The sequence below is a fragment of the Sinocyclocheilus rhinocerous genome, unplaced genomic scaffold (genome assembly GCF_001515625.1).
Source record: "Sinocyclocheilus rhinocerous isolate Xijiao unplaced genomic scaffold, SAMN03320098_v1.1 scaffold1148, whole genome shotgun sequence".
Taxonomy (NCBI): domain Eukaryota; kingdom Metazoa; phylum Chordata; class Actinopteri; order Cypriniformes; family Cyprinidae; genus Sinocyclocheilus; species Sinocyclocheilus rhinocerous.
The window spans coordinates 781,162-805,784 of record NW_015664019.1 but is presented as its reverse complement, the minus strand read 5'-3'; the positions used below and the strand labels follow the sequence as shown (position 1 = coordinate 805,784).

General features: G+C 36.3%; 2 protein-coding genes across 3 annotated transcripts in view; one reads left to right on the top strand and one right to left on the bottom strand.

Moving 5' to 3' along the window:
• Window positions 1-20,935, top strand: part of pdcd11 (programmed cell death 11) — a 25,510-nt gene extending 4,575 nt beyond the window's left edge. The window contains exons 6-35 of the mRNA XM_016539812.1: window positions 1,065-1,240; window positions 1,434-1,541; window positions 2,436-2,645; window positions 2,728-2,852; window positions 2,954-3,014; window positions 3,116-3,262; window positions 4,080-4,331; window positions 5,402-5,527; window positions 5,636-5,833; window positions 6,216-6,386; window positions 6,478-6,691; window positions 6,785-6,937; window positions 9,774-9,889; window positions 9,974-10,458; window positions 11,136-11,198; window positions 11,339-11,420; window positions 11,502-11,591; window positions 13,229-13,334; window positions 13,560-13,737; window positions 13,859-13,915; window positions 15,164-15,289; window positions 15,376-15,498; window positions 15,601-15,769; window positions 15,845-16,033; window positions 16,137-16,280; window positions 17,171-17,421; window positions 18,122-18,290; window positions 19,057-19,210; window positions 19,389-19,554; window positions 20,528-20,935. Coding sequence (XP_016395298.1) covers window positions 1,065-1,240; window positions 1,434-1,541; window positions 2,436-2,645; window positions 2,728-2,852; window positions 2,954-3,014; window positions 3,116-3,262; window positions 4,080-4,331; window positions 5,402-5,527; window positions 5,636-5,833; window positions 6,216-6,386; window positions 6,478-6,691; window positions 6,785-6,937; window positions 9,774-9,889; window positions 9,974-10,458; window positions 11,136-11,198; window positions 11,339-11,420; window positions 11,502-11,591; window positions 13,229-13,334; window positions 13,560-13,737; window positions 13,859-13,915; window positions 15,164-15,289; window positions 15,376-15,498; window positions 15,601-15,769; window positions 15,845-16,033; window positions 16,137-16,280; window positions 17,171-17,421; window positions 18,122-18,290; window positions 19,057-19,210; window positions 19,389-19,554; window positions 20,528-20,699 — 4,781 coding nt within the window. The 3' untranslated portion in view covers window positions 20,700-20,935. The remainder of the gene's footprint in view (window positions 1-1,064; window positions 1,241-1,433; window positions 1,542-2,435; window positions 2,646-2,727; window positions 2,853-2,953; window positions 3,015-3,115; window positions 3,263-4,079; window positions 4,332-5,401; window positions 5,528-5,635; window positions 5,834-6,215; window positions 6,387-6,477; window positions 6,692-6,784; window positions 6,938-9,773; window positions 9,890-9,973; window positions 10,459-11,135; window positions 11,199-11,338; window positions 11,421-11,501; window positions 11,592-13,228; window positions 13,335-13,559; window positions 13,738-13,858; window positions 13,916-15,163; window positions 15,290-15,375; window positions 15,499-15,600; window positions 15,770-15,844; window positions 16,034-16,136; window positions 16,281-17,170; window positions 17,422-18,121; window positions 18,291-19,056; window positions 19,211-19,388; window positions 19,555-20,527) is intronic.
• A 76-nt stretch (window positions 20,936-21,011) lies between these two features.
• The window catches only part of LOC107729364 (RING finger protein 122), a 7,764-nt gene continuing 4,152 nt past the window's right edge, over window positions 21,012-24,623 (bottom strand). The window contains exons 4-6 of one of the 2 annotated variants that reach the window (XM_016539845.1): window positions 23,628-23,669; window positions 22,919-23,001; window positions 21,012-21,711 (exon numbers count right to left, since the gene is read on the bottom strand). In XM_016539845.1, the coding sequence (XP_016395331.1) occupies window positions 21,588-21,711; window positions 22,919-23,001; window positions 23,628-23,669 (249 nt within the window). In that variant the 3' untranslated portion in view covers window positions 21,012-21,587. The remainder of the gene's footprint in view (window positions 21,712-22,918; window positions 23,002-23,627; window positions 23,670-24,623) is intronic. The other variant, XM_016539846.1, reaches the window with a different exon arrangement.

Genomic DNA, 24,623 nt, shown 5'->3' with positions numbered 1-24,623 from the left:
GTTTCAACAAAGGATAAATGGATTTCCAGCACTGAAAATCGCTTGCAGTAGCTCTGCTACTAAATTTATTTAAAATGGGTATCTCTGTACAGCTGTCGCGTCCGGTGTAGACACCGTGTCTGTGTGTGAGCAAAGAAAACAATCAGTATAGATATAACGATCAGTAACCTATACTAAACATCGCACATCCTGCGATGTGACTATCGCGGATGCGCACATCGCAATATCGATGCTGAAACGATATATCGTGCAGCCCTACTTTAAGATGTCAAATTATTTGTACTTACTAAAGTACTTACTTGTACATTACTTACTAAAAAGGCTGGATGGTGTCTATCATGCTGCGTTACGGTTTATAACTAATGCTTGCTCACATACTCGCCACTGTTTACTGTACAACAATGTAGGTTGGTCCTCCTTATTTAAAAGAAGGAAATCACATATGTTGTTGTTTGTTGTAAAAGCATTACGGGGTATACTTCCAAAGTATATTACTAGTCTTTTATGCTTGCGTAGAAAGAATTATTCCACCAGATCAATTCAATTAGATTCAGTTAGAAGTACCTGGGGTGCATTCAGAACATGGAAAATCAGCTTTCTCTTACTATGCTCCTTGGTTGTGGAACGATTTTCAGACTAATACTCCATTAGAAGCAATTCCTTCTTTGAATGTTTTTAAAAATGTATTGCAGCGTGTGATGATTGAACCTTGTTGCTGTTTTAATTAAGTTGTTGATTTATGATTGTTTTGTTTTGGTCGTATATAATTCTGTGTTGTGTATATGCTATTTATTTTTTTAACTATGTGAAACTTTTTGTACGGTCATCTTGGCCAAGACTCCCTGGAAGAAGAGATTTATTTTAATCTCAATGGGACCTTCCTGGAAAAATAAAGGATACAATTTTTTTTTTACTTTTACATTTTATTACATTAATAATAATAAAAGTTATGCAGGTTTGGAATGACAACAACATTGACGTAATTTAATTTTTGGATGAACTGTCCATGTCCTCTGATCAGGATAAAAGCGGTATTATGAATGTAAGTTTCCTGTTTATCTCAGATCTGAATGTGGGTCAGTACATGACGATCCTGATAGAGGAAGTCAAGAACGATGGACGTGTGGTGCGTCTGTCCCAGGATCCCCAGGCTCTTGGAAAGGCCTGTGCAGAGACTCAGCAAGGATGGACTCTAGACACGCTCCTGCCGGGACTTCTGATCCGGGCACACATCAAGAGGGTAAGTCAGCGGCACATAGACATAAAATATAATAATGTCGATGTTAAAATACTTCCTTCTATCCCAGTTTAATATGCAGAAACAACTGTAAGTCACTGTAAGCCGTTTGAATTCCCTTTTAAGATCATTTCAAATGTTCTAGGTCAATCGTTTTGAGATGTTGATGTTGTCTGCTGATGTTTTGTCATGCTAGGTTACTCCTCATGGGCTTATCGTGACGTATCTTTCATCTTTTACTGGAATGGTTGACTTTCTGCACCTTGATGAGGACAAAGCATCTACCTACAACACAGGAGACGAGGTATGAGTCAAAAGACCATAGAAATAGTGTTTCAGTGTGTGTATATATATATATATATATATATATATATATATAATTTTCAGCTTTATATATATTTATAAAACTGAAATAAAATCAGGGTTTCTGTGGGTACTCGCCTTTAGACAAATGAAGGACTTAAAGTCTTAAATCAGACCAGAAAGTCTTAAATTATAAAGTTATGGCATTAAGTGCTGCATGCTCTGCAAAAAGCTATATCTACCTCAGTACTTTGATCTTGTATTCCAATACAAATATCCTTAAGTCAAGATACATTTACTTGAGATGCAAAATGAAGATGCAAAGTCTTGTTTTCTGAAAAAGTGAACTAAATTGAGTTTGTTTAAAATAAGAACAAATATCTGTCAATGGGGATTGCAGACTTTTTTCCCTTTTGAATTAACCTCATTGGCAGATATTTGTTTATATTTTTTAATCATAAACTCTAAATAATAAAAAAGTGTTGCTAATACAACTTTAAAATTTCTTTACATTGTCCTTAAAAGGTCTTTAAAAAGCCTCAAATAAAACCTGCAGAAACTGTGTAAAATGTAAATATTAGATCTAAAATGTTTACTTGTTTCAGTTAGTCGACAAGGCAACATTTCTAATTTTTGATTAGTTTAAGTTAAACCACTGAAACAAATAAATAAAAGAAGTACTAAAGCTGAAATAAAAAATAATTATATCCTGAATAGTAATATTTAAAATAAACAACAACGAATAAAAGCACAAAACGAAATGACGAATCATTAACTAAAATGAAAACTAAAGTTTTTATTTCTACACTTTCAAAGTATAATAATATAAAAATAATACCAAAATAACACTGATTCTCAGTCACTAATGAAGTTCTTTCTTCCGGCTCTGTCTCAGGTCCTGGCGCGGGTTCTGTATGTGGAGCCATCCACGCGGCATGTGGGTCTGTCCCTGCGCAGGCATCTCCTGCCACCAGGCGGCGCTGTGCTGGATGACGTCTCGAGTGAGCGGGTGAGTGAGGTGGTGCAGGGCTGTAAGATGTCTGCTTTGCACCATCACTCTGGAGCCTTGATGAAGATGCCTGACGGGACCACAGCCTTTGTGCATGTGAGTACAAAACCAGTCTTGACACAGATGTACTACACGCATGCACACTAATCTGAGAGTTTTATTTGCATTTTACATGTAGAAAAACCTCACGAAGGAGGCAAAAGAAGAATTCAACCCAAACCGCTTGCTGACCCAGCCTGAACACACTCTGAGAATCATAGATTACAGTCCTATGGAGCGAATGCACGTGGGCACACTGCGCAGGTTGGTTGCTAGGCTGCTGTTATGTGGTTGCTAGGGGGTTCTGGGTTCCTAGTTTATTTTATATTTTGTTGTTTTGTTTTCTTTTTGTTTTTGTTTTATAGGAGCACTGTTCAAACCGAGTTGTTCAGATATCAAGACATCAAAGTGGGACAAATTGTTGAGGTGGGCAACCGTGCTTGCGCACGAAATATAAATGGATTTGTAGGAAATGTCACACAAAAGAATAAATGTGCTTGTGGTCAAATGCTTCCTGTTGGTTTTAGGGTACAGTTACGGATTTGCAGAAACATGGTGCGTACGTGAGGATAACGAACCACATCAAAGGATTGATACCCAAAATTCACCTGGCCGATGTTGTCTTAAAGAACCCAGAGAAGTTGTTCACCAGTGGACTGAAGGTCAAGTGCAGGGTGAGGATGTTAAAGTCATGCACTGTTTTTTTGGGTCAGTGAAAAATAAGGATGTCCAAGATGATGAAAGTATTGTAAAAGTAGTAATAATTAGTCTTGCAGTTTTTTGGGGTTACCCCATTTTAAAAATCTTCAAATGACAATGAAATGGCTGTCTACACGTACAAGTTTTTAAAAAATATTGTTTTTTTTTTATTTTTATTTAATGCACAAATAGATTATGCCTGAAATGTTATACTTTTTTCTCTCCTCTTTAATGCAGTCTTGATATATTGAAAATATAATGTAACATTTAAAACTGCTTTGATTATTTGAAACAAACCGATTATGCCAGAGTGTTTTTTTGTTTGTTCGTTTTGTTTGGTTGTTTGTCCATTTTCCCTTTTGAACTGGTTTTTTTCATAACATGTTTAAAAATATCTTTTCACATGACAATGAAATGGCTTTCTCCACATTACACGTTTTTTAAAATATAGTTTTTTTTAATGTAAAATTTAAAGCTGCTTTGATTATTTGAAAGACATATATTGTCAAAAGTTTTTTTTTTGTTTGTTTATTTCATGTTTTTATTTTATTTTTCTCCTTTAATGCAGTCTTGAGTTTTTAAAAAATACTATGTAAAATTTAAACCTGTTTTGATTATTTGAAACAGAGATAATGCCAAAGTGTTTTATTGTTGAATTGATTTATTTTATTTTTCCCAAATTTTGTACTCTTGGCATTTGACATCTCTCTCTCCCCTTGAACGCAGTCTTGTGTTTCACTGACAATGTATTTGCAACCTTTCTTCTTATTAATTTAACATGGGTTTGTTTAGGTGTTGTCAGTGGACGCTCAGCAGAAGAAGTTGTGCCTGACCAGGAAGAAGGCTCTTGTTGAGTCCACACTCCCTCTCTTCCTGTCCTACGCTGATACCAGGGTGGGCCGTGTCTCCCACGGCTTCATCGTGTGTGTGAAGGACTTTGGCTGCATTGTTCGTTTCTATGAAGATGTGAAGGGTCTGGTTCCTAAGGCGGAACTGTCCACAGAGTATGTGGCTAATCCAGAAGAGCTCTTCTTCGTTGGCCAGGTCAGAGAGGAACATTATTTAAAAACTGTCAAATGCATCTAATTAAAAATTGTTACACTACTGTTCAAAAATTTGGGGTCAGTCCGATAAAAAAAAAAAAGAATACTTTTATTCAGCAAGGATGCATTAAATTATAAAAAAGGACATTAAAGATTTTACTAGGGCTGCACGATTACGACAAAAATCATAATTGTCGATTATTCCCTTGAAATTGTAATTGCGATTATTAATTACGATTATCACAATTTACATTGAATGAAACCATTGTTTGATGCAACTGCATGCCGTATTTTTATTTGAAAATAAACAAGCTGAAAACACTAACTGAAAAACCTTAATTGAAATCGCATCATATGACCCCTTTAAGCCTCAAATGGCAACTATACATCGGATTGGTTTCTTCTTTAAATTATAAAAAAAGTAAAAATATGAATGGTATTATAATGTTATACTAAAACTAAAACTAAAAACTATGGAAAAACCCTTAAGATAACATGTAGAAAGAAAGAAAAACGCATCTTAAGCAAGCAGAATAACATAAGTGGACTTTGAACGATTACTTAATTGTGGCATCCATAATTGTAATCGCGATTAGAAATTCGATTAATTGTGCAGCCCTAGATTTTACATTGTTAAAGAAGATTTGTTCTTTTGAGCTTTCCATTCATTAAGCAGCACAACTGTTTTCAAAGTTGATAATAATGTCTCTTAAGCATCAAATCAGCATATTAGAATGATTTCTGAAGGATCATGTGACACTGAAAACTGGAGTAATGATGCTGAAAATGACATTTAAATAAATTATATTTTAAAATGGAAGAGTTAATATTTGACAATATTACTGTGTGCATTTTTGATCAAACAAAGGCAGCTATGGTTAGCATAAAAGACTTCAAAAACCATTTGAAAAAAATCGTACTGTCTCTAAACTTGAATGATAGTGTATATTATATTGCTCGTGCACATTGTGTATTTTGTCAGATGTATTCCAGTCACATATTTCTGTGTCTCTTGAACTGTTTTGATCTTCAGTTCACACTAATTAACACTCTTTTAATTGTTTTCTGCAGGTTGTCCAGGCCAAAGTCTTGGATTGTGATGAAGAAAAAAAGATGCTACGTTTATCCTTCAGGGCCGTTACTGAGGGAGACGTAAAAGAGGCACAGACTGCCAAATTTGACTTTGTGGTTGGAAAGGTAATTTGACTGAAACAAGTTTTTATACTTACTTTTCAAAGCACGTGAAAAAAAAAAAAAAAAAGATACTTTTTGTAAACTTTTCTTTTATTGCTATTTCCCATTTAGACGGTTGAAGTAAAAGTGCGCCGCAAAGTCCTGGATGGTCTGGAGGTCTCCATTGTTCCTGAGGAGGTGCCAGCTTTCATACCCACAGTGCACCTCTCTGACCACGTGACCAACTGTCTTCCCCTGTGGATGGTGCTAGAGGAGGGTGACACCATCTCTAATATAATGTGTCTCAGCAAGACCAAGAAGAAGGGCATTGTATCCTCACACAGCCATTCTTGTCTTTGTTGTCAGTAAAAATAACTATAAAATCTCTGACTGGCAAGTCAAGTCACCTTTATTTATATAGCGCTTTATACAATACAGATGCTTTCAAAGCAGCTTTACAGTATTAAACAGGAAAATATAGTGTCGATAATGCAAGAGGACGATAGTAAACACTCAGTTTTCCAATTAAAGTCAGTTGATTCACTGATGTCATCGTCCTGGGCTGCGTTTCCCAAAAGCAACGTTGAAACCAATGGAGCCACAATCAACTTTGGGAAACGCAGCCCAGCTCAGTTCAGTTTAAATGGTATCTGTGCAATCAAGTCGACAAACTTCCACATCGTTCAGTTCTTCTTAACCTAGTTCTGTTCAGACTCTCACTAAGAAACCCCTGCTGAAGGCCTGTCTGGAGGACGACGGCATCCCCAAAAACTTCTCTGAGCTCCAGGTGGGGATGCAGATGTTCGGCTGGGTGAAAAACATCATGCCTTATGGAGTCTTCGTCGATTTCCCGTATGAACTCTTCGGCCTCGCTCCTAAAGCTGTACGTCTTTGTTTTGGTCGTTTGGATGGGATTTAGTGTGAAATTGTAAATTTTTGTGTAGATTTGATGTTGTGTTTCTGTCTCGTCATAGGCCATGGGTGATCAGTTCATCACAGACACCTCAACCGTCTTTGACATCGGCCAGACGGTGGTTGCCAAAGTCACCAATTTGGACGAAAAGAAGAGCAGGTTTCTGGTCAGTCTGAGGGTGTCAGAATTGAGTCTCTCAGAGGAAGGGTCCCAAGCCAGACTGATCCAGGGTCTGAAGGAAAGGAAGGCCATCTTTGAGATGATGACTTGCAGAGGTATGAGCGTAGGCTCTGATGAATGACAAATGATAAGGTGTTTAACTTCTGTTTTCTCTTTAATCAAGATATCCAAATCTCTGTTGTCTCCAGGCGAGTCTGACGTCCTGCAGCAGCTCTCTGCTGTATCACTCAGAGATAAACTGAAGGTGACGGTGGGAGATAACATGGAGGATGGCTCGGTCGCACTGACCTCAGATCAGCTCAGTGAAGCCACTGTATTGGTCTCAAAGTACCACACAGAAGGTGAGGACTGCCTTCCTCTTAAAAAAAATAAATAAAATTAATTAATTTTAAACCGTTACAACAAAACTCGCATTGTCATGAGAACAACTTGTTTCTAGTTATATTAATGTCAACCTTTAGTCTTAAAGGTCCCCTGAAGTGCCCCACCCCCTTTTTAAATTAGCCAATAGCGTTTTGTTTGTATCTGCACGGGTCACTCAGAGCCGTTGAGCTCGGTAAAGCCGCATTTGACAGCCACAGTCTAATAGATTACCCCCTAGATTCAATATGAAACTCTTAGTAAAACAAAATAGTGATCATAATCATGCTGAGGCTGTGTAGTTTTAAAAGTGTTTAATATATGCCGACTCGCGCATATGATCCGCTCCGTGCGATGGCGTCTCTGGACCGGAGCCAAAGTCAGACTGAGCACTGCCGTGGTTCGCGTGACACAACGTGAAACCAGACCTCATTTGCCCCAATCTAAAGCATATTTACACTATCTGAATCGTTCCCTATCGCCTATATAGTGCATTACGTGCCATTCACTGTACAGGAAATACTACACTGTGAACAAGCGACCGATCTCAGCTGCAGCTTCAGCGTCTATTTACAGTGTAGGGGGCGGCGGGCGCTTCGGCTTCTAGAGAGCGTTTGATTGGTCAGAAGTAGGGATGGGTATCGTTAAAGGGGTCATATGATGCGATTTCACATCATAGACAAATGTTTGAAAAACAGCTGGTGACTCTGGTGAGATAGAATTTGCAAGATAATGTGTATATATAGCAATAATAAATGTATGTGTGTTTTATTAATTTCTCCAGTACCGATTGCAGAACCGTTAACGTCAGAGCTTATCGATACTCCGGTTTTTCATAATTTAGCCCCGGGACCGATTAAATACCGGGTTTCGGTACCCATCCCTAGTCAGAAGATTTGATGAGAAGGTGAAGTACGATGTGACGTCAAAAAAATAGTCACAAACTAAAAGCTTTGAATGCTTATATCTTCTAACTGCGAATTTTGTCTCTGTTTTGGAGCACACTGCCTTATAGATAACCTTAAGACTAACATATTGATACTAACACCCAAAAAACTTTAATTTTGATTTCATGGGGACTTTAAGTAGACAATGCAATAACAGTTTTCGGGCCCCTTTGAGATGAAATTCACTGTTTAGAGACTTGATTGGTCAAGAACAGCTTCAGTTTTGTTTGTTTGTTCTTTTGTCGTTTTTATTCGTTTTTGTTTTATTTTAAATATTTTGATTCAGCTTTAATTTTTTATGTCAGTTTTAGTTTCATTAATTTTAGAACTTCAGTTTATTTCAACTAATTTAATTTGGCAACATTTCAGTTTTGTTTGTTTTTTGCAAGTTTTTAATCTAATATTTATTTTCCAGCTTTTTCAATTACCGAAAAATAGACCTGTCATGATTACGTGATCCTTTTTTTAGTTTTCACTTGGAAATATATAGCAAAATAGTCCAATATTATTGTCTTTATTGCTGTGAAAATGTGTTTATTGTTTATTTATATATTGTGTTGGTTCAACTATAAACTTGGTCCACTTTACATTCACACACCAATGAAACCTATATATATTATAATATAATATAATTAGGGCTGTCAGTCGATTACAATTTTACATTGTGTCGATTAATTAATCTAATTAATCGCAAATTAAACTTGCCTGTTAAAATACCCAAACAAGATCATTTAAAGCTATTATTGTGTCAAATAAGAAAGTATCAAGTAGACATTACAAAGCGTAGCTTTAGAAAGAAATATTTTATTTGATTCAACATTAAATTTATTATACAAACATTTAGGCTACATCGGCCTAACATAAACCATGGAACATAAAAGAAGATCATTTGAGATACATCTCAGTAATTTTGTTCATGTAATGAAAGTCACTGGTAAACAAAACAGCTTTGTTACCAACAGTCTTCAAAATACCTTTTTTTTTTTTTTTTGGTTCACACTATTTGTTCAAAATGCAGATTCATTCAGAAATGCATCACTGCTGTGTTGCTTGGAGACTCAAAACATTTCTGCTGTGGCTTTAAAGGGAACATTTTGAGCAAAAGCAGACAATATTGTTTAAAATAACACTATTAACTTCTTATTTACTGAACTGCTGTATAAAATCACATTTAAACTCATGATATTAGGGACAAAAACAGCAATCATGTGATATTGTTCTCGCTGCTCATGTGATATCCCTTATCATATGATATAAATATGAGACAAAAACTCATAACGGGGCATTTTATTGCCCCAATATCTTACATTTTAGGGCATAACTGCATTTATGGCGTTGTTGCCCTGCATCAGATTTATCAACAATCATCTGTATGAAATGTAAGATGACGTACAGGTCTGGGGGCGGGACCAGTGCGTTATCTGCATTAAAATATTTTAATCACGTTATTTTTTCGTAACTATTTAATTAAGTTAACGCGTTAAACTGACAGCCCTCATTATAATATAATATAACATAACATAATATAATTTCCCTTATTTGAAAGGCAAAATGTGATTGTACAATTTCTCAAATAACCCAATCAAACGATTAAACAGTCATGATATACTTACCAAATTTGACGTACTTCTAATCATTTTACTTTTAGTTTGCAATAACAATGTTGTAGCTGAATGTCTTGGATCATTTGATTCCAAAAAAAAAAAACGTTTCCTGTTGAAATAATTCTCACATTGGACTGTCTACATGTACCATCTTGTGAAACCGGCAACTTCACAATATCAGTGGTTGTGTGTGAATTTGGTGATCTCTTGACATGGACGGATAACATGCTAGTTCTCATCTAACTAGATTTGTGTCAATGTTTCAGGTGTGAATGTGAGTCCAGGCTGCAAACTCACTGCAGTGATTCTCCATGTCGACCTTTCGAAGTCTGAGGTCCATGTGTCGCTGCTTCCAGAGCTGACCGCGGCAACGAGGAAAAAGGTAAGTCCAACTCAAAACCCTGAAAACCCACAGCATCTAATTTATTCAGGCCTGTTAAAGTTCATTCTTTTTGTTTGTCTTCAGTTGGAAAAGGACTCCAAACTCACTGCCACTATCCAGTACACCGACAAAGACTTTGCTGTCGTCTCATTGGGTGACACTGGTCACCTGACCATCATTCCCACTCGCACACACTTAAATGACATCTTAAATTCAAAGAAATTTCTCGTCGGTTCCTGTCTGAATGTGACCGTGGAGGAGCCCAGCAGCGAGGAGTTGGGAGGACTTCCTCTTGTCGAGTGTCAGAAACAGGACGCCACGAGAGGAACGCAGAAACGGGAGCAGAGAAAATCTAAGAGCACAGATCTTGGGGAAGTGATGACTGTGACGGTAAAGAAGGTGAAGCCCATGGATGTTGTGGTGATGCTGCCGTCGGGGACCGCAGGAAGTATCCATGTATCTCAGATCGAGGAGTCACCAGTGGTTGGCAGCTTCCCAACATCATCCCTGAAGGTCGGGAGCAAGGTCGAAGCCAGAGTGATTGGAGGGCACACAGTTCATGGTCACAAGTAAATATAGCCGTGTTAAGTTGTCTGTCACATAATCTACTTTGACTCAGTGCCTTTAAATGGGGCTATTTATAAACCTACATACAAGGCTTTCAAATAGTACTCACCCAGAGGCAAAATATAAAATTAAATATATACTGTATAATGTGTTTTTTTTTTTGAGGGGGGTGGGTTATTTTATTTAAAGCTATTATTATTAATTAGTTTACTTTTTATTTAAATGCTTTATTTCATTGTAAAATTTATTTTATATTTTATTTATTTAAAGGTTTTTTTTATTGTTTTTTTTTGTATTTCATTCATTTAAATGCTTTGTTTTTTAGTTTAGTAATTTTTTTTATTTTGCTGTGTTATGGGACAGTGGTTATTTTTACCATTTAATATTTATTTTTACTGTTACTATTCTATTAGCATGCAGATTTAAATTTAATAAATATAAATATAATATTTTGTAATATTTTCTTTTTTTTTCTTTTTTTGCTCAGTTACAGACTCATATTTGTTCATATTTAGTTTTTGTGGCTCAATGTGAGGAATATGCTTGAAGGAATACTTTTCATTGGTGTTGTGGTGATAATGTCAGCTTTTATGGACTATTGGCATTGTTTTATTCGATATTTAGCTAGCTTGAAATATTTTTTTTTTCTTTATTCTCGTAAAATATTCTCTTTCAACAGGTTCCTGCCAATCTCTCATCCCTACTTTAAGGTTTCCCTCCCTGAACTCACTCTTCTGCCCAGGTATGCATTTCTACAGCTCTCCATACATTAATTGTACATTAATGTGAGCAAGCAGCGTATGGGAACAACTGCACCAAACGTTTGTCTGGGTGTATGTTTTCTATTCATTGTTTTGTGGTACATACTTCACTCTTTTTCAGCAAGCTGAATGATGCTGACAAGAAGACAGTTGACAAATTGAACTACAAACCTGGAGATGAAGTCACATGCTTTGCATCAAAGGTAGCTTTTTACAGTTTAAGGAAAAGGAAATGTAATATTAAACTGCATGAGCTGTTGAAGTAATTTTTGCCTTCTCCTCAGTTCTTCAAAGAATCACAATGCTTAGAAGTCCATGTGAAGCCCAACGTCATGGGAACCGTTGAACTGTTAGCCATGATTAACAAACCTAGCGTAAGTCTCTGTACAACTTTGCTTTCCTTGTTTGTAGGGATGGGCGATATACCGGTACACACGATTAGCTGGAAGAAATTTGTCAACAATCGTCTCTATTACGGTTACACACTCACGTGACGTTGCTGTGCTACGTGGTCACTAAAACTTATCATTATCAAAATCAAACAGCTGAGAAAGAAAACACGTGTAACAGTATATTGGATCCGGTCAGCTCTGAAAGTGACAGCATTCTAATATTCCTGCTGTCTGTCACTCATGTTTATCAACCAACAAAAGAGAGAAAATCTCTAACTGCTCTTGCCTGAATCACTTTTGTAACTTTAATAAGAAGAAATATATATTTAATTTACACAGTGAAGAATATGCAGTGTTTTTATACAGATTATTACTTAAAGGGTTAGGTCACCCAAAAATGAAAATTAGCCCATAAATTACTCACCCTCAAGCAGTGGTGGACGAAGTACACAAATCAAGTACTTGAGTAAAAGTACAGATACGTATAATAAAATATTACTCCAGTAAAAGTACTCCTTTTTCAATTTTACTCGAGTGAAAGTACAAAAGTACTCGATTTTTTATGTACTTAAGTAAAAAACAAAACAACGGTCACTAATTAGAAGTACAAAACGAGGATTTGTAAAGAAGAATGTCGGAGGATTTCGATATAAGCCAAGAGGAGACTGGTTTTCCTTTGCTAAAGTAAGGAAATGCTTCCTTTGCTCCTGTTAACAAACGTTGGTTTTCACGAGACTCACTGGCGCATGCGCAACTCATACGTCATGCTCCCGGAGCTGCTTCTGTGCACAACTGTTGGTGCAAGCTACATTAAAGTGATTATTACATTTTTAATATGGATATTTTTCTTACAAAAACGCATGGATTCGCTACAGAAGGCCTTTGTTCACCCCCCGGAGCCGTGTGAGACATTTTTTTTTATGGATGGGCGCTTTTTATTTAACTTCTTTTGGACTGATGCATGCAACACCCGCTGAGTGGCATTAAACAGCTTGAAAGATCAAAGACCATTTTTAATATAACTCCGATTGGATTTCGTCTGAAAGAAGAAAGTCATATACACCTAGAATGACTTGAGGGCGAGTAATTTATGGGCTGATTTTCATTTTTGGGTGAACTAACCCTTTAATACGGTGTATGTATTGTTTCTTATTTGTTCTGTAGTTTTTTTGTGCAATTGCATGTAATGAGTTTCTTATTCTTAATCGCTGACTGTGATATTGTGATATGCTTGTGACATTGACATTGGTGACAATTATGAAACTTCTATGGTATCAAAAATTGATATCATGAAGACCTTATTTAAAGTAAAAATAACTATATTGTGATTATATATTGTTACAGTGAAGTAAAATTACTCTTATAGTGATTTTGATCACCTTGCCCACCCCTACTTGTTTGTTAAATGCATTATTTGAAAAGTAATGTGTTACAATATTGCATTGCTTATTATAAAAAGTGTTTCATTTATATTTAATAAACATGTTACTTATTTGAAAGAGTTCATTTAATGGTGACTTAAATGTTACTTGTAAAAAATATTTTCAAGTCATGCATGTTTTGTTAAATTAATTTCAGAATAAACAAGCTATAATGTTTTCAAATTGTTTTTCCCATAGCAAGCTAAACACCCACAGACGCTTTTTAAACTGGGACAGACTATTTCTGCAAAGGTTGCTGGTCTTGGTACCAGCAGGCCTTTTCGTCTTTCTCTTTCACTCACAGGTAATACTTGTAGTTTCATCTGCAATCATAACTGTTTTGAAGCACAGCACTATCCGTACTGTCAGAGGAGATTTGATGTGACAACATTTCCTAGTTCATATTTTGTCCTCATTATACCAAGCGCTGAGTCACACAGCTCTTGATGTCGCGCTTCTGCCATCATGACGCATGTGGCGGTCGTCCCTCGAGTCTCTTTAGCATTTCCTGTGTGTGCCGTTGCTGTAGGGATGTACAAGCTGGAGCAAGGGGTGATCACCATGGCGAAGGTTCGGAAAATTGTGCCTCACATGGGACTGTTTCTCCAACTCCCATTTGGGAATTCGGGTTTGGCTTCGGTAATGGATCTCTCTGATGAATTCACAGACAACCCGCTAGAGCCTTACAAGCTGGGCCAACTAGTCCGGTGAGTCATGACCTAGTTGGAATTGTTTATGACGAATGTCTGAAAGGATTTTTCCTGCATAGTAGCATTAAAACGCTTAAGATGTGAAGTTTGTTTATGTGCGTGCATGTGTTTTATCCAGGTGCTACGTTATTGGGGAGGAAAATGAAAACTTCAACGTTTCATTACGTCCCTCCAGGTACATAATCAAGCATCATTTCAAAATTAGATTAAATTTGGTTGTAGATCGCCATCACTTTTCTTTCTTTAAAACATTCCATTAAATAAATGAATATATTTATTTATTTTGCTTTATTCACAATGCTTATGGTTAAATTTTATTTTTTTTGTTTTTTTACATGTATACCTGTTATACCAAGTATACCATGTATATTTTTCGTATTTCACGTTAAATGTATTTTTTATTTTATTTATTATTGAAGTTTTTATATAATAAACAACTACAAGTACATTACCAAGATAATAATAACGCCAGTTATGCTAGTAATGATAAAAAAATGCTAGCAGTTTTGTACTTAATAGTCAATAAGTTTTTTTGTTTTTTTTTGTAGTTTGGTATCTAATCTAAATGTAAGTTTGCATTTTATTAAACTTTTCTTTTAACAATATACACAAACAACCAGAGGATGATGCGCTTGACTCCAAAAAATCTCAAAATGTTACCTTATTTTATATTATATTATTTTTTTTTTGTTTTGTTTTTTGTTTTTTACTTTTTGTCTTCTTTCATGGGACATTGAAATTAGGCTTTTGACAATAAATTGGGCCATTTAGATATTTTTAACAAAATCAAAGTGTGAGGCAAAACATGGTTTTTAAACTATATTTATTATTTTGAATGTTATGAAAAAAAAAACATTTGAAATGAACACTGCTGTGGTTTGTGCTCTTTCTATCCTGAGAAACCAGCAGCAGTGTGATGCGTTGCCTGAAGTAATAAATGAGAGGTCTGTGTAGGTCTTTGACCCATATCATCTGTTGTTTTCTTCTCCGAATATTGAGAACATCTGGCCTGCATGTGCATAATTGTGCAGATGATGACCATGATTTTTTTCTGTTGGCTTGTATATTTTGGCCACTGTCTTGACAAGTCATTTGAAACTATTAAATAGTTCATAAAACAGGCCTGCTCTCATGTGGACATCTGACAGGCCATTTCCATTTGTATTCATCTTGGAAGCATTACAAATAAATCTTAAGACTTCAGTTTTGCTTTGTGTTAGATTAGAGTATGACGATTATTTGAAATTTAGCTTTGTCTCATTGTATTGTCCCAAAAAATTCAGCCTTTTTCTTTTTCTTTTTTTTTTCTTTAATTTTTTTTATTATTATTATTTAGTTTTTTTTATTCAATTTTTCATTTTTGCAAGTAATTTTAATTTTCCATTTTATGTATTTTAAACTCAAATGTCTCCACTTTCTGCAGATTGTATAAGGACCACAATAAGAATCTTCAAGAAGATCCAGACATTCAGTCAATTTCCGATATAAAAGAGGGCCAGATTATCAGGGGATATTTGATGTCTGTTACTGATCTAGGCATATTTGTGAGGTAAAGAATGTTGATTTTGCTGCACATTTTTAAAGAAACCATTTTAGCCTCATGAGTTGAATTAAAATGATTTTTCTTGTATGAAGGTTATCAAGGACCATCTCAGGAAGAGTTCTTTTCCAGAATGCTACAAAATACTTTGTGAACAACCAAAAAACGTTTTCCGAACACATTTCCATGAATGCATTGCTGACAGCCAAGGTTCTCAGGTAATGTATGTCTACATGTGTAAAATGACCAGCTATTAATAATAAATTTAAATGTATCTATTTGTAGTGCTATATGACTAAAGACAGTTGCTTCTAAATCAGTGTGAACACCGAGAAAGAGCATGTGAACCTGTCACTGCTGTCAAACGACACTGGCAAACCAGATCTGCTCCCAGAATCCCTTGAGCTTCCATTGCGTTTGACAGAAGAGCAGAAGCAAGAACGTGACAAGAAAGCCACCAAGAGGAAGCGGGTTAATTCTGAGAGCCAGGTAAGTGTGTGTGTGTGTTTGTTTAACTGATAGTTTCGAAGAGGATGGATTTGACCTTGTGTTTAATCCTTCTAGCAACAAGACGATGAGAAAAATGGACAGATGATTAAAAAGAAAAAAGAAGGCCCAGTAAAGGGCAAATCCACAGAAAAGAAGAAAACGATAAAAAAAACAAAAAAAACAGAGGATAATGACAGTGGTGTAGAAGTGTTCTTCAGAGAGGAGGAAGTAATGCCGTTGAGTAAAAATCAAGACCAAGTAAAGGTGATGCATCTTCTCTTTTCAGATCAATTCGATTGATTTTATATTTTAATATGGGTGTACAGCTGCTTCTCTGATGTGTAACAGTTGTCGTCTGATTGTTTAGGGTAAGCAGGAGGCAAAGGAACCAGAACGGCTGCAGGTGGCTTTTGGCTTCCCGTGGGAATCCACACTGTGCTCTTTAACACCTTTTGCTGCAGTAGACGACACCCATGATTCCAGTGAGGATGAGCAGGAAGTCACAAGCAAGGTGAGCTCACACATGCATCAAAACTAAGTTGCTCCCATGTCGACTGTTGAATATCTATTTATTTAATTTTCCAGAATAACAATGGAAGGTGCACATACGGAAACAATTTGGTGTAGAATTTATAGGGTCTTGAAAATTGTTTTTATCAAATTTAAGGTAATAAAAATCTTAAATGTCTCACTCACTGTCACTGTCTCACTGTTAAGTTCACTCAAAAACGAACGTTTGCTGAAGATCATGCAAAATATGGATGAGTTTGCTTCATCACAATAGATGTGGAGAAATTTAACATTACATCATTTTCTCACCAATGGATCCTCTGCAGTGAATGGGTGCCGTCAGAATGAGAGTCCAAACAGCTGCTAAAAACATCACAATAATCCACACAACTTAGTATGGATAGATGACACGTATTTTGGCCAGAAGTGATGGTTTGTTTCTTACAAACGCCACAGCTTTTCGCTTCATAAGAGTTTGATTGATGGACTGGAGTTGTGTGGATTATTGTGATGTTTTTATCAGCTCTCATTCTGACGGCACCCATTCACTGCATAGAATCCATTGGTGAGCAAGTGATGTAATGTTACATTTCTGATTTTCAAGAGGTCTTAAATTTTGGAACGGGAAAAATATTCGCAATACTGCCTGTGTGATAATTAAAGCGATTGTTAAACTTCAAAAAAACCTGTGGTTTAATTAAATAATTACAAAGAAATGGCAAGTAATGCATTCAGTTAAATGTGAAGTAGAACATTTTGAATTTGAGAGACTAAAATAGCATTTTCTTAGCATAAAACGTACTCTGGAAAAAAATCCTCGTTTTGTTTGCAATCACTTTTTACAATGCATAGTCTGCACACACACAGTAAACAGCTCCTCTTTCTCGCCAGCCGATGAAAAAGTCCCGTAAAGAGCTGAAGCAGGCGCAGCAGAATGCGGAGCAGCAGCTCAGCAAGCTGGAGGCGGAGCTCATGGACACGTCTGTGCGTCCGGACAGCACAGCGGCGTTTGAGCGTCTGCTCCTGTCGTCTCCAGACAGCTCCCTCCTCTGGCTGCAGTACATGGCTTTCCATCTGCAGGCCACGCAGATCGAGCAGGCGCGTGCGGTCGGCGAGAGAGCCCTCAAAACCATCTCCTTCAGGTAAAAAGACTGGTTTAAAGGGTTAGTTCACCCAAAAATGAAAATGCTGTTATTAATTACTCACCCTCATGTCGTTCCAAACCCGTAACACCTTCGTTCATCTTCGGAACACAATTTAAGATATTTTTGATGAAATCTGAGGGCTCTCTGAACCTCCCATAGAATACTTTTTTGCGCAAAGAAAACAAAAATAACGACTTTATTCCACATTTCCACCTCTACTGCGTCACTTTGGACACGTGTTCACGATGACGTCATTACGCCGGACCTGGGTCAGCGCCCTTGAACGTGGTAGTTACCTTGCTGTCTATGGGAGGGTCAGAGAGCCCTCAGATTTCATCAAAAATATCTTAAATTGTGTTCCGAAGATGAACGAAGGTCTTACGGGTTTGGAACGACATGAGGGTGAGTAATTAATGACAGAATTTTCATTTTTGGGTGAACTAAGCCTTTAAGATGGTTGCTATTAAATCAAGTACAACTTGCATGCTGCTACAGGAAACATGTTTGAAAACAGTCATTATTTTTTACAATTCCACTTTGACATTACTTGCAAATAAATGGCAGGCCTTTGATCAAAAGGTTATTGGTGTGTTGCTTTTCTCTGTTCTTGCATGATTAATTTAGTATTTTTTTAAATGGCATCTGAATGAAATCTCAATTTTGTCACAAGAGTTAACCGGTTTGTTTGTGTGTTTAGAGAGGAGCAGGAGAAGCTGAATGTGTGGGTGGCCATGCTAAATCTGGAGAACATGTACGGGACACAGGAAAGCTTGCAGAAAGTCTTTGAACGGGCCATCCAGTACTGTGAACCTCTTCATGTGTATCAGCAGCTAGCTGAAATTTATGCCAAGTCGGACAAGATCAAAGTAAGCATTATGTCCAGTCATGTGATCTGTGTGGTTGTTAGAAGGGATGCTTGTTTAGTCATTCCGTTTTTTTTTTTTATTCTGCAAGGCATTAAATTGACCAAAAGTGACAGTAAAACATATATATATATATATATATATTGTTCAAAAAGTTTTGTATTTTCAATAAATGTTGTTCTTTGCTTTCTATTCATCAAAAAGGATCCTGAAAAAAAAAATGTATTGCATTTTCACTAAAATAACTGTTTTCCACATTTATAATAATAAGAAATTATGGATCATGCGACACTGAAGACTGGAGTAATGATGCTGAAAATACTGCTTTGCATCACAGCAATAAATCATATTTTAAAACATTTTAATAGAAAACAGCTTTTAAATTGTAGTAATATTTCACAATAATATGGTTTTTACTGTGTTTTTAATCAAATAACTGCAGCCATGGTGAGTGTGAGACTTTTAAAAACATTGGAAAAAAAGTTTTACAGACCCCAAAATGTTTTCATGTTTAAATATTGAATTACTAAAATAATATTTTATAAATATATATGTGTATCAGAACATTACAATGTACAGTATGAAATGCCTGTAAAATACAGATATTTATTTAGAATTTAAAAATAAAACCATATATTAACTACTAATATTGATCAATAGTTGTTGATAGCAAGTTGTTTAGTGGATGAGAACAAATCAGTTGTCAAAATTTGAAACCCTGTATTACATTTTGTATTTTGTGTGTGTGTGTGTGTGTGTGTGTGTGTAGGAGGCTGAGAATCTTTATAAAAGCATGGTGAAACGCTTCAAACAGGAGAAAGCTGTATATCTGAGTTATGGCAACTTCCTGCTACGACAGCATCAGAGCGACGCTGCAAATGCCCTTCTGCAGAGGGCGCTGCAAAGCCTGTCCAATAAAGAACGTGAGTGCCAGCCACACTTCAGACATGCATACCTAATTCCCACATTTATGCATGCGTTGAGACTCACTAGGAATAGATTAATTCATAATTAGGAATCTGAAAGGCAGTTTGGATGATATTCAGGCCCTGCAGGTTTCCTGTTTACAGCTCATGCATTGTTTCCTTGCTGCCTTTCCAGATGTGGACCTGATTGCCAAATTTGCCCGGTTGGAGTTTCAGTACGGGAACGCTGAGAGAGCCAAATCCATGTTTGACAAGGTCCTGAGTACCTACCCCAAACGCACAGACCTGTGGTCCGTGTTTATAGACCTGATGGTGAAGCACGGCTCTCAGAAGGAAGTGAGGTAAACACAGCCGCAGGGTGATACTAGTCAGAGAGAAAATGAGAACTTTTTACTTCATCCAGTCCATATTCTGAATTCTTAAAAGGATAGTTCAGCCAAAAATTAAAAATGTCGTCATTTGCTCACCCTCACGTCGTTCCAAACCTGTATGACTTTCTTTCTTCTGTTTAGCACAAAAGAAGATACTTTTTAAGACCGTTAGTAACCAAACATTTGACGGTAGCCATTGATTTCCATAGCATGGAAAAAAATACTATGAAAGTCAATGGCTACCGGCAACTGTTTGGTTACCCACATTCTTCAAAATATAATCTTTTGGGCTTAAGCAGAAGAAGAACAAATCTTGAGGGTGAGTAAATGACAGAATTTTCATTTTTGGCTGAACTATCCCTTTTGATCAGATCACTTGCAACCAAATCAAACTACTGCATTATTTTGTTTTATTAATATAACAATTATTTATTTGAAAGTTACAAATAATCCCTTATATATAATAAATAATAAATATTATATGTAGAGTGGAAACTTTCTTTCTTCTGTTTAGCACAAAAGAAGATACTTTTTAAGACCGTTAGTAACCAAACATTTGACGGTAGCCATTGATTTCCATAGCATGGAAAAAAATACTATGAAAGTCAATGGCTACCGGCAACTGTTTGGTTACCCACATTCTTCAAAATATCATCTTTTGGGCTTAAGCAGAAGAAGAACAAATCTTGTGAGTGAGTAAATGACAGAATTTTCATTTTTGGCTGAACTATCCCTTTTGATCAGATCACTTGCAACCAAATCAAACTACTGCATTATTTTGTTTTATTAATATAACAATTATTTATTTGAAAGTTACAAATAATAAATAATAAATAATAAATATTATATGTAGAGTGGAATAGACTTGAAATTCTAATCTGAATTCAGATTTCTTGTGTTTTCGCACAATGCATAATCAAAAATATTTTGCCGTTTCCTCCAGGGAGCTTTTTGATCGTGTGATTCACCTGAGCGTGTCAGTGAAGAAGATCAAGTTCTTCTTTAAGCGTTACCTGGAGTACGAGAAGAAGAACGGCACACCTGAGACCATCCAGGCGGTCAAACAGAAAGCTCTAGAATATGTGGAGTCCAAAGGAGCAGAAGCTGCCAGCTAGTGCCATCTATTGTACTTTAAGATTAATAGGATATTTGAGGAGCATCTTTAATCCTCCTGCTTTTTTTTTTTTATCCCTTGTGCACCTAAATATTTCTGGAGCTGTATTTGTGTGTTTCCTGAGCTTTAATGTCATATCATTGAATGTCTATAAGTGACCACATTTTCCTATTTCATAAATGATTATGGATTAAAATATTGAAATATGTAGTGCTGTAATATGAAGTTATACATGTTTTGCAAATAAAATTCCGCTATCAAAAGCTCCAGATCCAGCATTTCTTTTATAAAAATGAAGGTTAACCACAAAAACATGACATTTTATTCAAAAACAAACAATACAAAATAACAAAGAAAAGGGAACAATTCAAGCAATGAACACGATATTGGATAACTGCTGGTTACTGATTATATATTTCTGTAAGGACTATGCAGGATCTTCATGAAGACCTGTAGTACCGGTCAAACAGACAGTGCACTACACCTACAACCCTATTATCACATATATACGGCTATCCATCGACAGCAGAAGTTTAATGTTTTCTTTTGTTGTCCTGGTTAAATCCCCGGAGGCAAAATCCTGAGATATTTACCTCTCATTTTGACGTCCATTACCCAGCATGCACAGTGTGTCTCCCGCTTTAGAACCTCGGCACGATACTACTTTAAAGATTATTGTGGCACGATATATAGGAGATTATTCTTATGTTTGGCTACTGGCAATATGGTACTGAATCACTAGTGTCGTCCTGGTTTCTCGTGTTCTCCGGGTCCGCTGTGGCGGTGCATATAGATGGCTTTTGAGAGCCTTGGCAGGTCACATGATATGTACCAACAATCGCAGAACTAGAGGGTGTTAATCTGGCCGTGGGCCGTACAGTTTCTGGGGTCACACCTCCTCGGGGTCTTGCAGCCCCTCGGCTCCTCGCGGGGCGTCAGCATTGTGGAGACGCATGATGGGTTTATTGCACATTGGGCAGACGCTGCGGATCTCTAGCCATTTCAGCAGGCACCTGCAATTACAACGAAACAACAAGAGATGTCTTTAGAAATACTGGTGCAAATGTGACCCTGGACCACAAAACCAGTCTAAAGTGTCAATTTTTTCAAAATTGAGATTTATACATCATCTGAATGCTGAATAAAAAAGCTTTCCATTGATGTATGGTTTGTTAGGATAGGACAATATTTGGTCGAGATACAACTATTTGAAAATCTGGAATCTGAGATTTTGCACAAAAAAAAAAATCTAAATATTGAGAAATTGCCTTTAACGTTGTCCAAATGAAGTCCTTAGCAATGCATATTACTAATCAAAACTTAAGTTTTGATATATTTACGGTAGAAAATTTGCAAAATATTTTCATGGAACATGATCTTTACTTAATATCCTAATGATTTTTGGCATAAAAGAAAAATCACTCATTTTGACCCATACAGTGTATTTTTGGCTATTGCTACAAATATACCCCCAGCGATTTAAGACTGGTTTTGTGCTCCAGGGTCACATATAGCAAACTAGTGCACTTTTTGCACTTTTACTTGTCAATGCAAAATGTGTCACCACAATGTTAGGCTGTTGCTTTGCAGTTGCTTGTAGTTTTAAGCATTTAGGGGTTTGTTAGCAGTCAGAAGTGTTAGCAATAGTAAGAGTGATACATATAATAAGCTTATATTCTTCAAACAAATAAACTGAATTGCATTATAATATTAGTTGCTTTAATATCATTTTATTTTTTACATTTTCTCTTATTCATAAATAGGAGTGTGTAAATGGATTCATTCACTTAAAATAGACTGTATTATTCATTTTATATATAATATCGTTCAAAGGTTTGGGGTTGGTAAGATTTTTAATGTATTTGAAGTGTTTTTATACTCACCAAGACTGCATTTTGATCAAAAATACAGTAAAAGACTGTAATATTGTGAAATATTATCATTTAACTGTTTTCTGTTTTATTATATTTTAAAATGGCATTTATTCCTGTGATGGTAAAACTGAATTTTCAGGAGCCAGATTCTTTGATTAATAAAAAGTTTAAAAGAACAGCATTAATTGGAAATCTTTGGACATCTTTGCAAATACATACATTTCTTTCAAAGAAACTGTGAATCATGAGTTTTCTATGGAATTCTGCTGGCTATTCCAAGCAGATCTTGGCATGAAGTAAATGTGACATTCCCCATTAAGTAAACACTTGTTTCAGTGGAACTCACTTCTTATGGAAGGTGTGTGAACACGGGCAGATGCCCAGCTCATCTCTGGTCTTGAATTCCTCGAGACACACGGCACAGGGCTGCTGTGATACACAAGAAACAAGCTATTTTAGTCTCCTTTTCTTTAACACACATAATTCAACTGCTTCAGCAGGACGCTACAGGAATGCCGGCTGTAACTTTGCCAACATTTCTCTGTGTTTTGGTTGCAAAATCAAGAATTTCCCCTGAGGTTTTTATAAATCATATGAACACTTTATAACCTAATCGAGCCTCGCTTGTAAAGGAATTTTTAGTGCACTGCGAGAGAGATCTGAAATGCAGAACTAGCATCTTTGATTCTGACACTTGTGTTTGTAAAAATACTCACATAATTTAATCTACTGAACCCTGTTTAGTGTGGAATGCAAATAAACTTTTCAAATAAAATGTATCAGCCAATTTGCATGTCCCTATCCATTTGGCTACATTTCACTAATCATATTTAATAATTAAAAACTACCTAAATTTCACTTTTGTTAACTGAAATTAAAAATATCAATTTCAGTTGGGCCCTTATATTTTATGTTTGCTTTTTTATTGTATTTTTTTATTTAATTTCTTATGACATTTTCCCCTTTAAAAATAATACTTTGATTCTAACGTCATACACATTTTACACCACATAACAAGTTCAAACCGTCACACCCAGAGAGCTTATGACACTTACTCCCAGCAGGCTCAGCTTCTTTCCTGCGCCTTTCAACACCACCTTTCATGAAAAAAAGAAAAGAAAAGAACAATGTGTTGTTTATCATTTTACAGTAAATCACTTTAAGTTCAAAAGCTAGTTTCCATGCGCTACTAAGCGCCACCGAACGGAACTGCATTTTCGGGAACAGCTCTCCGAACACGCCCCCGTCAGCCATTGGTCAAACAAACAGAAGACCCCGCCCCCAGACGCATGCTATTGGTCGAGTCAGCATCGTTGTGAGCTCTCAACGGCTCTGAGGAGGACTAGAAAACGAAAAAGTAACGCCACAGGGATACCGTGTTTATTGTTTTTGAGGTACCTACAGTAGTTTAAATATTAAGCTGGGATCAAGTAAAGTATTTTAACTAGGGATGCGCCGATCCGATATTCATATCGGGTATCGGCTCCGATAGTGCCATTTTTCTCGGATCGGGTATCGGTCAGAGAGGGCCGATCCAAATCAGAGATTTGTTTGTTTTTTTCCGAATTGTGCGAATTATTCTGTGTTACTTCTGAAGCCATACGATAGCTTAATGTGAGCTACATATGAATATTTAAGTCCTTACATTAAAGTTCACACAAACTCTTTTCTCCACTGTGGCTGTCAGTCATTCGTTCAGCCTTTAAACCCTGGTCACGTTCAGTTACAGCAGTCAGCTCGGTAAAGCTCTCTCCAAGATCATTCTGTGTTCCCATTATACTTGATTTGTAAATACATGTCTATGATTTAGCAAAAAGGACTTTATCTTCTTGCCGGAGTTTAATGTTGTTTTGTTACTTGCTACCGGGTGTCTGTGAGAACAAAACACGGGCATAGAAAAGACTATAAATTGTTTTTAACGTGCACAGTAACTGAAATTTAAAACTGTTAAAAGAAAGGCTCAACTTTGTGCTTTGCAGTTTTTAACACGAAGCGCTTAATGTGCGCACATTGTAAGCGCTTCGTGCTCATAGACTGTCAACCCTCTATAT